The 17,336-nt window shown below is 38.4% G+C and overlaps 1 protein-coding gene across 1 annotated transcript in view; it reads right to left on the reverse strand.

Annotated features, from left to right (window-relative positions):
- Window positions 1–2,334: 2,334 nt before the first annotated feature.
- The window catches only part of tectb (tectorin beta), a 28,468-nt gene continuing 13,466 nt past the window's right edge, over window positions 2,335–17,336 (reverse strand). The window contains exons 2-9 of the mRNA XM_039736404.1: window positions 16,356–16,437; window positions 13,545–13,735; window positions 11,654–11,805; window positions 11,477–11,549; window positions 7,053–7,156; window positions 6,753–6,836; window positions 3,242–3,404; window positions 2,335–2,430 (exon numbers count right to left, since the gene is read on the reverse strand). Coding sequence (XP_039592338.1) covers window positions 2,335–2,430; window positions 3,242–3,404; window positions 6,753–6,836; window positions 7,053–7,156; window positions 11,477–11,549; window positions 11,654–11,805; window positions 13,545–13,735; window positions 16,356–16,428 — 936 coding nt within the window. The 5' untranslated portion in view covers window positions 16,429–16,437. The remainder of the gene's footprint in view (window positions 2,431–3,241; window positions 3,405–6,752; window positions 6,837–7,052; window positions 7,157–11,476; window positions 11,550–11,653; window positions 11,806–13,544; window positions 13,736–16,355; window positions 16,438–17,336) is intronic.

Here is a 17,336-nt window from a genome sequence, read left to right on the forward strand (position 1 = left end):
TTTTAGGGTCTGCCTTTTAGTAGAAAGTTATCTATTAAATATAAACAGTTGCTGCTGGCTCTGCTCAGTGTTGGTGCTAAAAAAATTAAAATAATAATACACTCATCCCTTTCAAATGTATAACCAGATCCAGAAGATAGCATTCAGATAAAACAAGGCTCAGCTTTAAAATAACATGAGTGGAACAACAATACCACCTAGTGAATAATCTGAGGAATATTGTAACAATACACAAGAAATGCTTAGAAAGGCAAGCAGTATTAAGAAATGCTTTCAGCCGTGCTGCATAGTGGCTTTCCTCAGAGATGATACAGGACCACTGGCTTTCACGCCAGTAGATTCAGAGGCAGTTTCCAATGACAGGGGTTAAGAGTCCAAGTTATGTGATGAGTGTATGATAATCCGAGCTCCAAGATAAAAGAAGTGTGGTCAGAGATAGCAATAGTGTCATAGTGGGCAGTAAATTATTATCAATGACGAAACAATCAATTCTTCAGTAGCTATGATGTACTGGAGAGGAGAAGTAATATTCTCTTGAATTTAGATATAAGAATCTCCATGGGTCTGATAAATTTTGATTCAAATTGTGCAGTTGTCTTTGCAGTATTAGATGTTATCATCACAGTAGTTGAAAATCTGTCTGGTTCTGGATTTAAAATGCAATTAAAATATCCAGCCAATATAATTTATATTAGAAACAGATGCAAATATGTTTTGGCTAAAATGCTACAAGTCATATTAAATGCATATATATTGATCAAAGTTACTTTTAAATTGAATACATTACCCATCACTGTGACACAGCACCCTTCAGGGTCAGATACTACTTCCAATGCTACAAATGGGATTGACTTATGTATTAAAATTCTCAGGCCTTTGTTTTTCTTTTTATAGCTAGAATGAAAAAATTGGTCTGGTTCAGTCTCTTTGCAATTAAAACTGGTTGTCGCTTATTCAGTGATTCTCCTGTAAAGATTCTGTCTTAGCCTTTGGGCCTGTGAGGTGGGAGAATACTGTTCTCCTCTTTAGATCATTATTGAGGCCTTTGACATTCCAGTTTAAAAAGTTTAATGGCTGGTCAAAAATAGTGTTGCTAGGAGAACATTTTGTAATCTTAACTAAAAGTAGACTGTTATTTCTTAATTAAGCTTTGATTTCATATTGTTATTGCAGGGTATTACAGCTAAACCTTGACATTAAGTTGGCACTTACAATGTGGGGGTAAAAAGAACTGATCAACAGTAACTTGCACCCTTTCTCTTCTCAAACCAACTCAGGGGCAGTTTCTACCCACAGCTCATAAGGTGAATGAACAGTCAGGCATAAAAACAAATACCGTATATTTTTGTCATAACAACACATTTAATAACATAAGAAATATTGTGTGTTTTTGTCATAATAGTACATTTAAGAATGTAACATCATCAATATTTATTTCTATAGTACATTTTCTTACAAAGCATGTATTGTAACTCAAAGTACTTTACATTGTGTTAAAGAAAAATAAAATGCAAGTATAAAGACAAATAATATATCATAAATAAATAAGTAGATAAAGGAATAAATAAACAAAATATATAAAATATAAACAAGCAAAGTAAAAGATAAACAAGTAGAGTTCTTAATTATGAATTGAATTGGTAAATTAATGTTTTATGTATCTAATAATAATAACAAATACTGCATATTTTATGCAAATACTGCTTATATTAAAATGTATAGAATTATCCATCCATCCATTTTCCAACCCACTGAATCCTAACTACAGGGTCATGGGGGTCTGCTAGAGCCAATCCCAGCCAACACAGGGCACAAGGCAGGAACCAATCCTGGGCAGGGTGCCAACCCACCACAGGACACACACAAGCACACACTAGGGCCAATTTAGAATCACCAATCCACCTAACCTGCATATCTTTGGACTGTGAGAGGAAACCCATGCAGACACGGGGAGAACATGCACACTCCACGCAAGGAGGACCCAGGAAGCGAACCCAGGTCTCCTAACTGCAAGGCAGCAGCGCTACCACTGCGCCACCATGCCACCCCTGTATAGAATTATATATATATATATATATATATATATATATATATATATATATATATACGCGTATATGTTTCATTCACTATATACTGTATATGGGTGAGGGGGTCTTTTATTGTTTGTGATTTTTGCTGTTCTCAGGAGACAAATCATGCATTTTATTGGACCATGAGTACTTGACAAAAAACTGGAATATTTTTAGGTTTTATAATCCGGGCAGCAGCCATTGTGTGTGACAACAGGGTATATGCCCCAAATACCCCACCAAGCACCTCTTCCCTCAGCTACTTTCAGAATTTAGCCTGCTTACCTTGCAGCTGGAACTCTGCCGACAGTACCCCTCCAAAAGGTTCAGACTGCTGACTCCTTAAAGTGCAGGGTTGAGCCTGAGAGATTAGAAGAGATGTTCAGTGCAGCGGAGCTTTTAAAGTAGTAAAGAGAATTTTAAAGTAGCATTGAATAATATAACAATTAAAACCTGCTTATTTCAATGAAGTGTCTATCCTGACAGGGTTAGGTGCAATGCAGGATGAACACACTTGCACTGGATTAATCTGGAATCAGCGATTAACCTGACAAGTAGGTCTTTAGGATTTGTGAGAAAAAAATTAAGTAGCCACATAAAAACCTGCAGAGATCGGGTGAGAAGGTGCAGATTCTGCGCAGAAGGTAACCATGTGTGGGACTGAAATGCAGGATATTTCAAGAGGCACCATAACACCTAACATTTAAAATTGTGGGTATGATAATTGCTTGCTGTTTATTTTCTAATAGCTTAACCAAATGCACACATACAGCATACCTAAACATTAAGTTTAAAGTCTTTTGAGTTGAACATCTACAAAATGTACATTATCAATCAATCTGTTTTTATGTGAAGTGGCACCTTTTGTTTCTAATATGATTAGAAGGTGCCACATATAGCGTTATTAAAATTAGCCAAGTAAAACACACACATTGGGTGTACTGACTGTCGGTTTCACAAGATGAGATTAACACTGAAGAATTACAAGAGATGTAGACAGCTTTTTAGGAATGTATGATCTGAGGGATTCCTAAATCCTTCCTTTTTATTAAATTCTAATAACTTTTTCCATATGCAAGTTTATAAAAAACAAATCTGCTTTTGTTTTCCTGCATCCATTTATTGTAGCTTCTGTGTCCCGTTTAGATAGAAAAGCTATATGTCTGTCTTACTGGCTGACAAGACATCTTCTCACTGTCGCATATTTCAACATCACAGTGTAGCCACACAGTCGAAACCTTCTCCAGCAGTTGAAATCGAAATGAATTAAATTTGAACATGGATCTGCTGTCTTTTCCATTTTCAAAGATGGTCACAGTGTTATCTGCAGAGCAACTATGGGAAACAAAAAACACAGACAGACTCTGTGAATGTAAATGCAATTATTTTGCATCAAACATTGTATTTAAATGAATGAATGTGTGCAAGTGAAAACTTTTGTTGGTTAAGTTAATTTTGGGGTAGCATTTCTATAACAGGCCCTCTATGCCCTCCCCACCCGAAATCCCACACAGAAGGTCAATCTATACTTATAAAAGGCAAAGCCCTCACTGACTGACTCACTCACTCACTCATCACTAATTCTCCAACTTCCCGTGTAGGTAGAAGGCTGATTTTGGCAGGCTTATTCCTTACAGCTTACTTACAAAAGTTAAGCAGGTTTGATATTGAAATTCTACACGTAATGGTCATAACAGTCGACAACGTCCGCCATGTTCAACTTTCTTATTTATGGCCCCATCTACAAGAAATTTGGTAGGCGGCTTCCCCGCGCTAACTGAAACAACAACAACAACAACAACATTTATTTATATAGCACATTTTCATACAAACAGTAGCTCAAAGTGCTTTACATATTAAAGAATAGAAAAATGAAAGACATAATTATAAAAAATAAATCAACATTAACATCGAAACTGATGATTTCGGTGGTATGACACCACTGTCGGTCGCCATATTGAACTTTCCAACGGTCTTTGTTACTTTTGCGTCCATCTTCAAGAAATTTGGTACGCGGGTTCCCAACGCTAACTGAATCTTACTTACATACATATATACGTCCATAGCCTGCAGCTATCCCAACGCCTCCCACGTTGTTGGCTGCCTGCCTATTGAAGCCCTTCTGTTGCTCTGGTCTCTACATTCCCTTCCTTGCTTCACCACGGGATTCACGTCTCCCTGCTGATAAATGCAGCCTTTTTATTTAATCCACGGCTTCTCAGCTGCTTTATTGTTCATTTATTATGATTATAGTTATTGTTTAGGTATTTTAGACTTACTTTACATTGTTCAGGTACCCATTTCCTTTATTATTCCAACCGTACCCCCATTAACATGTCTATCGAGGTCATCACCATCGATCAAAGAACTGTCACTTACCGAGTGGTTTCCATGCCCGGGGATACCACCTACCTTTTCCATTCTTTTTGTTACATATTGCACGGCCATATCAGGCTCACTCTTGATATCCAGGGAAACATTGTGTCTTATGTATTGAATGACTGAGACAGGTTCAAGGTGTGGACTGATGACAGTACAGGAGATAATTATACTACACAGGAGCACTATAAGAGTGAAATGCTTAAGCCCTTCACCTATGCATCTGCATGTGAGTTGATGGCTGCCGCTGAATTGTTCGGTTGTCGCTTTCAAGTGTACTGAAATGGCCAAATATTTTACACCATTCGACAACCGCCAATGCCTCTTAAACATCTTAGATTCACAGGTGACGATTTCAGTAGTGAACACTTTGATGTTTATGAATGTTTAAACTCTCAAAAGCTGGATATGAAGTTATCGATGAAACTGGTTGTATGCTTATAACGCTTGACAGATGCTAATGTCACTTCAACACAAGTCCTGCAAATGCTGTCGTAATTGAAAAAAACCATGAAACTCAAACCGATTATGACAGCAGCAACTTTTTACATGGCCAACTGTAAGTTGCATGCTCAAGAGTAAGCTCAGCGCACAGCTTGCTCATACTACAACCGGAGGGCCGAACTGACAATGTGGTATACAAAGAGATCCTTAACAAATAATTATTGGTATATTTTCCCTCAGTTTAAAAGGGTTTAATTTTCTTCTTAATAAAAATTTTAAGGCAGTATTTTGCCGCTGCAAAGCGCGGGTATTTTGCTAGTGTTGAATAAAATCCATTGCTATAGTGGTCAGGGTAAGCTAGCTGGGAAAAACTCCAACATCACAGGAGTTAGGTTCAAGTTTGTATCCCTACTCATCATGTATACATTTTGATTAACACTAAGACTTGATGGCTAGGGGGCCGACCTTTAAAGCATGTCTGCTGGTTCAATATCCACCTCCTGGAAATCAGGTGGTCCAAGTAATGCTCCACTTTTGGTTGAACACTAAAATGTTACATTAAGATATTTATGGAGAATGCTACACAGGATATGCCTGTCTCAGGCAGACAAATCACATGATACACAAATACACATTCTGCAAGCAAAAGTCATGCCACCTTTTATTTTTTATGAACGTTACACAGATAAAAGACTTCTGCAGTTGAAACATTGGTCAGTGTTGTTAATAGCTTTAGAAACGGCAAACAAATTAAATCAAAATGACTGGCCAAGCAAACATTAAACAAGCCAGACGGTCAAAACCAAAAGTCAAGCATACCTTTTACTTAATCAAAATCATAAGCTAGGAATCAAAGTAAGAAACAGAAGTCAAAAGGCGGGAACTAAGGAATTTAAATAACACTACTACACACACACAAGCACACAAGTTGTTTTTATTTGAGGTTTATTTTTTATTTAAACTGAACTTGAAAAAGTTTAACTTTGCTGCTGTTTTGATTTTTTTGTTTAGGCAACTTCATTCATTATGTTTGTGATGTCACAGAAATTACTCTATTAATTTTCAGTAATGGCTTTAGTATCTGCTGTCCCTTGGTGGATATATGTCTTGTTTCTCTTAGGGCCGTTAGCTTATTTACAAAGTGTAAAAATTGTTACTGGCTCTCGTTTTGCCCTCAACTTCTGCTTAAAGTGTTGCACTTTGATTCATGGTTGTTTGATTATTTCTTTAATCTCGCGCCATGTAACTTGTACTGTCTTCTGTGACTATGCAAGAAATACCATCAAGAAATACTCTAAAACATAAAATCGTCAGAACCACTTAATCCAGTGCCGGGTCAACGGGGAATGGAGCCCATTTTAGTGGCACAGTTCATAAGCTAGGAAGTATCAGGGTGCCAATTGTTGGTGGGGCCAACTCATGGAAGCATTTCCAATTTATAATAAATTGTTAACTTAAGCCATATCTCTCTTTAAATTTAAAAGGAAGACTGGAAAACCCATGAAGATGCAGACAGAACAATCAAACCCAATATGCTGACTTCATGAGGGAGTAGTGCTAACTTCTGGGCTACCTATCTATTAAAACAATATGAATTAATTTCATCTTCCAACAAAGAAATATTCTAATTGAGCTAACATAACGCCGCAATTAAACAACAGAAAAAATGTCAATAAAAGATTGTAAATACCAATGGGTCCATGATATTTAATTCTACAGTATGCTTTACATAACAGTATCTATAACTCTGGTGGCTAACCACATAGACAATAAATTAAGGTCACATTCACAAAACATTCATTGGATAGGCTATGCTGTCCAGCAGATTCTTTCTCCCATTGAGAAAATCAGAAAAAGTACCTGTTAATGATAAGGCTCCACCGTTTTTTGTCTGCAGGTTGTGGGGAAGGAGTTCCCCAGCAATTTTTAATGACAACTTTAAATCTGCAAGAAATATAAATTTGTAATATTTATAGGTGTTAGCAAATATCTGGCATTTAACAACATGCATTACATTACAAAATGAATGGAACATAAGAATGGTATACAAATTCCTAGAGAATGCAAAAAATACTGTCAATAATGCACCCATACTGTTGTAACATAAATCATTTTTATTAATACTGCTGTCAATATAATAAGGGAACACAAAGAATGTACCTGCTGCTTAATCCCTTGGCCTCAATCCCAATGAACACCTCTGAACCAATTTCTGATATATCAATTGTATATGGTGAATCCTTGGCATATAGAAACTTGGAATTCTTTTGTAGAAAAAGAAAACATATATATATATTTATAATAGTCTAGAACTGCCACTATAGTCTCAAATCTAATCTACTGTAGATCAAAGTAATGGTGGGGCTGGAGTCTATCATAAACAGTAGGCAGGAGCCAACCCAGAATAAGACAAATGTCCATCTTAGGACCCACTCATACACATTCAGATGGGACCAATTAAGAACTGCAAATCCGTCTAATACTTATGTAGTGAGTAAAGCAGAACATGAGAACAGGTCATTCAGCCCAACAAGCCTATCAATCCAATGCACTCAATTTCCCCAAAATAACATCAAGTCAGGCTTTGGAGGTCCCCACAGTAACTTCTGTCCATTACACTTCTTGGCCATTTATTCTACATGTCTGTGGTATTCTATGTGAGGGAAAATTAGTATTCTGAGACAACATCATGTTAACCCTAAAGGACTGTCGGGCTCAAGTTACACTTCTACTTCATTTCTCAACTGTTGTTGCTCCATCATATGCCCTCCACATCCAGTGTTCTCTCCTGTCACTAGATATTTTACATAGTTACGCTTCTGTGGAAGTAGAAGCTTTTTTTGTGTTCAACTGTTCAAACTTATCTGAGTGCTTTCAGTATTGAGGAAATCATTATATAAATGTAAAAGGAGGGTGCAGACCTATAAATATCTGGGAGTGAAGCTAGATGACAAATTGGACTGGACTGCCAATACTGATGCTCTGTGTAACAAAGATCAGACGCGACTATATTTTCTTAGAAAGTTGGCGTCCTTCAACATCTGCAATAAGATGCTGCAGATGTTCTACCAGACGGTTGTGGCGAGCGCCCTCTTCTACGCGGTGGTGTGCTGGGGAGGCAGCATAAAGAAGAAAGATGCCTCACGCTTGGACAAACTTGTTAAGAAGGCAGGCTGTATTGTAGGACTAAAGCTGGACAGTTTAACATCTGTGGCAGAGCGATGGGCATTAAGCAAACTCCTGTCAATCATTAAGAATCCACTGCATCCACTGAACAGTGTCATCTCCAGGCAGAGGAGTAGCTTCAGTGACAGACTATTGTCACTGTCCTGCTCCACTGACAGACCGAGGAGATCGTTCCTCCCCCACACTATGCAACTCTTCAGTTCCACCCGGGGGAGTAAATGCTAACATTACTCAAAGTTATTGTCTGCTTTTACATGCATTTTTATTACTATTAAATTTAATATTGTTTTTTGTATCAGTATACTGCTGCTGGATTATGTGAATTTTCCCTTGGGATTAATAAAGTCTACAGTGCATCCGGAAAGTATTCACAGTGCATCACTTTTTCCACATTTTGTTATGTTACAGCCTTATTCCAAAATGGATTAAATTCATTTTTTTCCTCAGAATTTTTCCCCATAATGACAACATGAAAAAAGTTTACTTGAGGTTTTTGCAAATTTATTAAAAATAAAAAAATCTGAGAAATCCCATGTACATAAGTATTCACAGCCTTTGCTCAATACTTTATCGATGCACCTTTGGCAGCAATTACAGCCTCAAGTCTTTTTGAATATGATGCCACAAGCTTGGCACACCTATCCTTGGCCAGTTTCACCCATTCCTCTTTGCAGCACCTCTCAAGCTCCATCATGTTCGATGGGAAGTGTCGGTGCACAGCCATTTTAAGATCTCTCCAGAGATGTTTAATCGGATTCAAGGCTGGGCTCTGGCTGGGCCACTCAAGGACATTCACAGAGTTGTCCTGAAGCCACTCCTTTGACATATTGGCTGTGTGCTTAGGGTCGTTGTCCTGCTGAAAGATGAACCGTCGCCCCAGTCTGAGATCAAGAGCACTCTGGAGCAGGTTTTCATCCAGGATGTCTCTGTCCATTGCTGCAGTCATCTTTCCCTTTATCCTAACTAGTCTCCCAGTTCCTGCAGCTGAAAAACATCCCCACAGCATGATGCTGCCACCACCATGCTTCACTGTAGGGATGGTATTGGCCTGGTGATGAGCGGTGCCTGGTTTCCTCCAAACGTGACGCCTGGCATTCACACCAAAGAGTTCAATCTTTGTCTCATCAGACCAGAAGATTTTGTTTCTCATGGTCTGAGAGTCCTTCAGGTGCCTTTTGGCAAACTCCAGGCAGGCTGCCATGTGCCTTTTACTAAGGAGTAGCTTCCATCTGGCCACTCTACCATACAGGCCTGATTGGTGGATTGCTGCAGTGATGGTTGTCCTTCTGGAAAGTTCTCCTCCCTCCACAGAGGACCTCTGGAGCTCTGACAGAGTGACCATCAGGTTCTTGGTCACTTCCCTGACTAAGGCCCTTTTCCCCCGATCGCTCAGTTTAGATGGCCGGCCAGCTCTAGGAAGAGTCCTGGTGGTTTCGAACTTCTTCCACTTACGGATGATGGAGGCCACCGTGCTCATTGGGACCTTCAAAGCAGCAGAAATTTTTATGTAACCTTCCCCAGATTTGTGCCTTGAGACAATCCTGTCTCGGAGGTCTACAGACAATTCCTTTGACTTCATGCTTGGTTTGTGCTCTGACATGAACTGTCAACTGTGGGACCTTATATAGACAGGTGTGTGCCTTTCCAAATCATGTCCAATCAACTGAATTTACTACAGGTGGGCTCCAGGTAAGCTGCAGAAACATCTCAAGGATGATCAGAGTGTGAACGCTGGCCCCAGCACAGACAGACGGACGACATATTTTGCTCCACACACTGTTTATTTACACTATATATAATATACAAAAGTCACGTGCACTCACACAACCCCAGTGCTGCTGGCACTGAATCCCCCAAAAGTCCAGGGCCCAGAGTCACTGTGCCTTTCCTCTGGCCGCCTCCTGTCCTCTCTCCAGCTCCGTCTGCTTCCTCCCGACTTCCACCAAATGACTGGAGGGAGGCGGCCCCTTAAATAATGCCCCGGATGAGCCCCAGGTGTTTCCGGCCTCTTCTCTTTAGCCACGCCCCAGCGTGGCGGAAGTGTCGGCTGCTTTCCTGGCGGCTCTCCGGGCGCCACCCAAAGTGCCTGGTGTGGCGGAAGTGCCGGGCTCCCGGGATAATTAGGCACCGAGGCGCCGCCTGGCGGTGGCCACGGGTCCCTACAGGGCTGGGCTTCCAAGCCCTGTACCCGAGGCCCCCTGCCTAACCAGGACGGACGCCCCCACTCAGTCTGGAGGAGGCACACGCCCTCCTCCGGTCTTCCAAGGCGTCCCGGCCGGGCTCCATCCCCGGCCAAAGACCACACAGGGTAAACCGGCATCGGGGCGCCGCCCGGCGGTGTCCACGGGTCCCTACAGGGCTGGGCTTCCAAGCCCCGTACCCGTGGTCCCCTACACAACCAAGACGGACGCCCCCTCGCGGTCTGGAGGAGGCACAAGCCCTCCTCTCCTCCTCCTGGGCGTCCCGGCCGGGCTCCAGCCCCGGCCGGGGACCACAAGAGGAAACAGGATGCACCTGAGCTCAATTTGGAGCTTCATGGCAAAGGCTGTGAATACTAATGTACATGTGCTTTCTCAATTTTTTTATTTTTAATAAATTTGCAAAAACCTCAAGTAAAATTTTTTCACGTTGTCATTATGGGGTGTTGTGTGTAGGAGGAAAAAAATGAATTTAATCCATTTTGGAATAAGGCTGTAACATAACAAAATGTGGAAAAAGTGATGCGCTGTGAATACTTTCCAGATGCACTGTATCTATCTATCTATTATCTGCTAAGCACAGAGTAGGATATTGTGTCTTATAGCTTAGCTTGCTATGTTACTCGGCTACGCCTGAAAAATTTCATAAGACAATGAGCATCTGTTGGAGTGCCGTTGCTTTATTGGGTGTTTCAGAAGCACCATGTAACTACAAGTGCTCTTCTGTATACAATATGTGTCATTTTATTTCTGTAACAGGGTCTAATATGATTGGCAGGCAGTGGGTTTCCTTAGATTGTGTTTAGTGGTCTTCTTCAATATTCAGGTTATGAATCTTCAGGATGGGGAGGTAAACCAAAATTCCAGGCAAAAATTAACACAGACATAAAACTCCACACAAATAACAACATGGTGTGAGATTCAAATCGAGGAGGCAATGGTGCTAACAACTGTGCTCCTAGGAGGCATTTTTGAGATTTGGCACAAATATTGAAATTTGCTGGTCAAGCTAGGTTTAGTCAGTGAAATTTTGGTTTGGAGTCAAATTTTTCTCTAAGGGTAATTTGTTTAGTGACTTCACCTGCACTTTATTTCTTTATTAGTAACACTTGGACCTCATTTCCTATACTGCACAGACATATTCATGCTTCAGATAGGATTACTCAGGAGGTATCAAGAGTAAAGCAACTACATACTTACAGTAAAAACATTCATTGACAACTGAGATCTGAAAGAACCAACACTCCCGTTGTTGACGTAGATTGTTGCCACTCTAGAAAAGGCAAAAGATTTAGTATAAACACTGAAAGACAGCGTTAAAATACATGCGCTTTGAAGATTAGGTTCACATACTCTACAGGTACAGAGCTGTCTTACCTTTGGCTGAAAACTGCGTTGCTTACAAGATAAGATGCTTTGTAAGTGCAGCTAAAAGAATAGTTCACAGGCTGGTTCCGTACTGTTAGCAAAGTATCATTGGAAACTATTGAGTTATAGAAAACATACTTAGGATCCTTACCCCCAAGAAACTGGAAGGCAAAAACAATAATTGTAAAATTATAGGCGTATTTATTTATTCTGGAATACAGAATTTTCATTCTGTCACATAAAATGGATAACATCAATTTTTTAAGGTAAAATGTGAAAACATCTCAACATATGGCAACACAAAAAACACAACTAAATTATGATAAAGATTGCTTATACTACAGTATGTATTGTATTGCTTAAAGTAGTTCTAGAGATGTGATGTTTGGTTGAAAAAAAAACTTCCACATAGATTCCCTCTACTTACTATTTTCGATCATATTGTTCCTGTGATGTATTGTATGAGAGTGCCATTAGGCTCCTAAATAGTTGCGTGTCTTTTATCTGAGTTGTTCAGTTTTGTGAAAGAAGCGATCAACTGGAACCTTCTTTTGCATTCTTTGCTGTTCAGCAGTGTTACTGAACATAGATACTGTAATAGTACCATTCTCTTTTTAAATGTTATATTATCCATAACGAACTACTGCACTGCCAAATCTCTTTTCTACACAGTACAACTTGACCAAAGCAGCCTAAAGGGGTCGAGAAGCCAGAGAACTTTTATTTATGCCCAGACCTCTGAAAATGACCAGTAGGTTATATCACAGTGGGGTTTAGCAGATATTTCACTGTAATCCACAGATTTTGCTTCAGTCGTTGGTAGTAAGAAATCATTAGTAACCAATCATTGCTAGTGACTCTGCACAAGTCGCTTCACGCAGCAGCGTTTCCACAGTACAAATATGAAAGCAATTACACACTATTCTTTTTAAAATGTTAATAGGGAAAATTACATGTAAAATAAGTTGCCAGTAACCAACCAGAATAAGTAATCTTTATTTTTGAAAAGTCATTATTTCCTGCACTTTTTTCCAATCATTAGTCAGACGCAAATGGTTAATGGCTTATGAGTGGAAAAGCTGATGGCAACCCTTTGTATTTTTCTGTTTTGCTCAGTGAGCATACTGCAAACGTCAATGAAATCTTTATCAATGCTTACAAAGGTAGCATGCTATCTAAAGTAGTGGTTTTATTTTACATGCAACAGGTTAACCAATCAATTTGCTCAATTAGATTGGCTGTAATTAAAGTACAGCTGAAAAGAAAAGGGCATCTAAAAACATAATCGAAACGTGTCAGATATTCCCCACGTCCTATAGCAGAAGCACATGCTTACAACTCATACATGTACAGAAGATGTCTCCTAGAGTCACATGGAAAATCTCCAGTCATTGATCGTTCCACATTCAATTTCTGAAATATTACTTCACAGCCGTCGTTTACTTGAAAGATGAAAATGTAAGAAAAATATTACACACCACACTCTTCCATTCTGTTCCATTCCATTTCACACCACACCATGGCACAAAATGGTCGCACTTGTTATGAACAAAATGGCATTAGAAAAAGGGCACTTTTTTTTACTTTATGAAAATGAAACTATAGGTAAAAACTAACATTTTAAACTATTTCAGCAGCTGAACAAACATAATAACTTATTAGTTACTCAAGAAATTTCTTTCCAAAAAACAAGTAAAAAATTAACACCATAGAGCATTCAAAACAGGTGAAACTCAACACTCAACACAAAGTAAAATAACCCACTACTGGACTATGACTTTGAGCTGGTTTAATTCAAGTACATCTCACTAGACTGGAAGAGCTCAACTCATCAATGGCTTAGTATAATAAAGTGTTGTAGTTGCAGTATAAATTTAAAAATGTGATCGTCAGTTTATACCTCAGAATGAGTGCTGCAATAGGAGTTGTTTTTGGGTGTCAAGTCTGGAATCGCAAATCGATAAAAGCCCATACTGTTGGATCCACTGTAGCAGACTCCACCAAGGGACAGCTGGGTGATTTCCCACCCATATGGACACTCGGGAACACTTGCAATAATTGCATTAGGGAAGCAGGAAACCATGACAAAATCTGAAAGAGAAAAGAAATAAATGGTGGGACAAGTGTACTTTCAATTTGAAAGTCTAAAGGCAAGCAGAAATATCTGAGCATTTTATTAATACTGACTAGTCAGTCAGTGTCGGAGTATAAATGTGTGTATTCTTTAGCTCAAAGATTTCATAAACATTTATCAGCAAAAGCACTGCCTATGAAACTATAACACTATAAAGAAATGAAAAATCAGTGTGATGCGTGCACCAGCAAACATGTACTGGACAAAAGCGTGTCAAGGATTTTTAGGCAGTCAGGACTTTTGCCTTGCTAAATGATCACATCGATTTTGGTTTTCATTTCTTGTTCATTATACAACTCTTTCTTCCTGTCTTCTATATGCTCTCACTTCACTAGTGAGTTATTACACACAACAATAAATTTTAGGGAGCACACCAAGATTTGTCTGTGGGTTAAGCCAGAGCCAGGAAGATGTTAAGAAAAGCTAATGACGACCCCAAAATAATAACAACAGTATATTTTGTTTATATCGCACCTTTCCCATGTTTAACGAATATATCTCTTGCCCTATTTGTAATTTCAGGATCTTTCCTCTGTAGTTCCTTTAATGAACCTCTCTTCACTGGTGCTTCCTCTCTTCAGCTCTTTCCTGTAAAGCCTGCTTTACAAACTCTGTCATTATTTTCGAGGTGCCTTTCTTGTCTCGTGTCTGGTTTTATACTCTCTGTCTTTGAAGACAACTCCTTCAGCGTGTGCCTTTTCTAATCTTCGTATGACTCCCACTCATACTTCAACTTTTGCTGTGTCACCAAAGCCAGACCGACCAGTTAGATTGCTCTGAGGGACTAGACACACAGACCTTAGTGATTTATTATATAGTAGAAAGATTCTTACTTTTCTGCAGAAACACTGTATTCTTACTCCATTTTGAAAACTTATTAATGTGCAATTTTCTATAATAACCATTACAAAAATTCAACATTTTCAAAAACATGACAGTAAGTATAAACTAGTGAACTGTTGTATTTTTAAAACAAATTTTAAATGTATGCATGGTGTAACATTTGGGGGAGTTTGGAGCCATCTGTTATGCAATTGTTTAAATTTAATTTTATTTACAGTACTTACCTTATATATTCGAGTATAAGTCGTCTTGAAACCCGAAAAATCGATCACAAAATCAGTCCCCAAATTATACGCCCGTTCCAAAATCCATCCATCCCAGAATGCGACACTTAATTTTTTTTTTACATCTTCTTGCTTCCTCCAATCTCGCACCAGTTTCTCAGATACATCGAATTTTGTTGCAGCAGCGCAGTTACCAATTTCTTTTGCCACTTCAACGACTTTTAATTTAAAACCAGCTTCATATTTTCTTCTGATTGAAACGCTCCATCGTAGATAAGGGATGCTCTTATGATAAAGGTGTATGAGGGTGTGAGATACAAAAAACACAAATCAGTGCCAACATTGCTTCGGAATAGTTTAGGTATTACTGTGTGGTCATATAGACACAATACATAGAAACAAAAGGCAGTGTGTTCCGTGGTTACTCTCTCAGGTGGGCGTTAGCATATCATAATCTGACATTATAAAATACATTAAATTATGTGGTAAAATCAACTTAAATGTGAGTATATGCGGTAATCAAAAAGACAAAAAAATCACATTATTGTTTATTAAATGTTTTTGCGATAATCCAAAAGTATTTATTATTAAAAAAAAAGTGTTCATAAAATGAAAGTACATGCATTTGTAGAACACATCAGATATATTTTCTACCAGTACTTTACAACGTCATATTTGTGGTGGCTGAAGTGGCGTTCGTAAACAAACTCAATTGATGTTAAAATTGCATTATGTTAGTTGTTGGTTATAAAAGTTCTATGGCTAATTGTGATTAATATTTCTAAAGCACAAAAATATAAAGGCAATACTCATAGGGGAGTTAAAATCTGTGTTGAAGTCACAAGTTCAAATTTTTGCTTACAACTGACAATGATAGAGAGCTCGTCGCTGTGATGCTTTGAGTAACTTGTATCAGGGATCTTTTAGCTGACCAGAGCAGTTACCAGGCAAGTTCAAAAGGAAAATATACACTTTGAAGTAACATGTCTCTGGCTAAATTTGAAACAATAAGTCAATTCCTAATTCCCCAGTCTTAAATTTAACAAGTAAAAAAGTTTGCTAATCCTTTAAATAATAAATTATTAGTTTTTTGAAATTTCAGAAATTGTGTACAGCACACTCTATTCAAGATATCTCAGCAGAAACTGAACTTTCACTAACAAGTTTCCTTGAAGAATAATTGTACCAAATTTCAATTAACTCTTTCCACTAGGAGCCAAGATGTTTTTATACAGACTGACATTCAGACATGATAGCAGCAGTAGGTCTTTCTTGCATTATATGCCAGTACACCTAACTATTCAGATAAATAAAGGGAGGTCTCCCAAAGCTCCTACTGATTTTCATCTGTCCATATATTTACCCCTTGACTGGTTATTCTTGAATGCATAGAACTCCCAGGAAAGGAATGCCAGATGACAAATTACAAACTGTCTGTAGTCCGCTATATTGATTTCCTACCAGCCATAGTAAATCATAAGTACTCATGTAATGCTTTCACTTGACTTACCTGCTTTCTGTGGTGAACAAGCCAGTGCAAAGGGGAGAAGGAAAACCAAGTAGCCAACAGAAAATTCAGCCATCTTTCCAAACTGTATAAAAATTGAAATACTTTTTAGAAAAATAAACAAACAATACCCCATCATAGCAAGCCAACTTATCATTTAGGAAAGATGATTTCAAAATATCTTCAAATCTAAGTGATAAAGATTTTAAAACTGATTAATATGAAATGGTCAGTTTATAGGTGCTGTATCTCAGAGTCATAATTTGGCTTACCATAATTTATAATGCTAGATTTAATCAATTTACCTAACTAATCTACAGTAGCATCAGTATTCAGTATTTCATGTCTATATATTATGAATACAGAGTTATGTTTCAGGGAAGTAAACTCTCTCATGAGGGCAACTAAAAAGGAAGAGTAAAGTAGTTTTCTCTGCTTAGGAATTTGATCAAGGTGACGCACCCCTCACTGCCACTCACGCTATCTGAGACTTTTGGAAAAATCAGCCTACATCATAAACAGGAAAAGCATTCCCATAAGATGAGCTTATGAACAGAAGGCCGGATTTTTGATTAATGATTTTTTAGGATGTATTTATTTAACAATATCTTAAGCAAAAAATGGGTGTGTTTTACAAGTTGTGAACAAATGACTGATTATGTGACACGAGTCATTTTTCCTCTCTATGGATGTTCTTTCTCTGTTCTGTGTTATATGCTAAACTTTTCTGTCTTCATTCTCTATGAAATAAGAGATTAAAACATTTTCTTGGCCATCATTACAAACCACATGGGGTAAGTAACACATACAAAAGTATCATTTTGGGGCGGTGTATTTCTTTAAGGCAGAACGAGAGTAAAGAGAGCTTGCTTTTTCTGTGTTGGAAGACACTATACAGAAAGTTGTAAGAATGAATGTCGGCACAGTGACCTCCTTGTAGAACATCAAAGGAACAACATTGATTTAATGCTGCAGTTCTCTTTA

The sequence above is a fragment of the Polypterus senegalus genome, chromosome 1 (assembly GCF_016835505.1).
Source record: "Polypterus senegalus isolate Bchr_013 chromosome 1, ASM1683550v1, whole genome shotgun sequence".
Lineage (NCBI taxonomy): Eukaryota > Metazoa > Chordata > Cladistia > Polypteriformes > Polypteridae > Polypterus > Polypterus senegalus.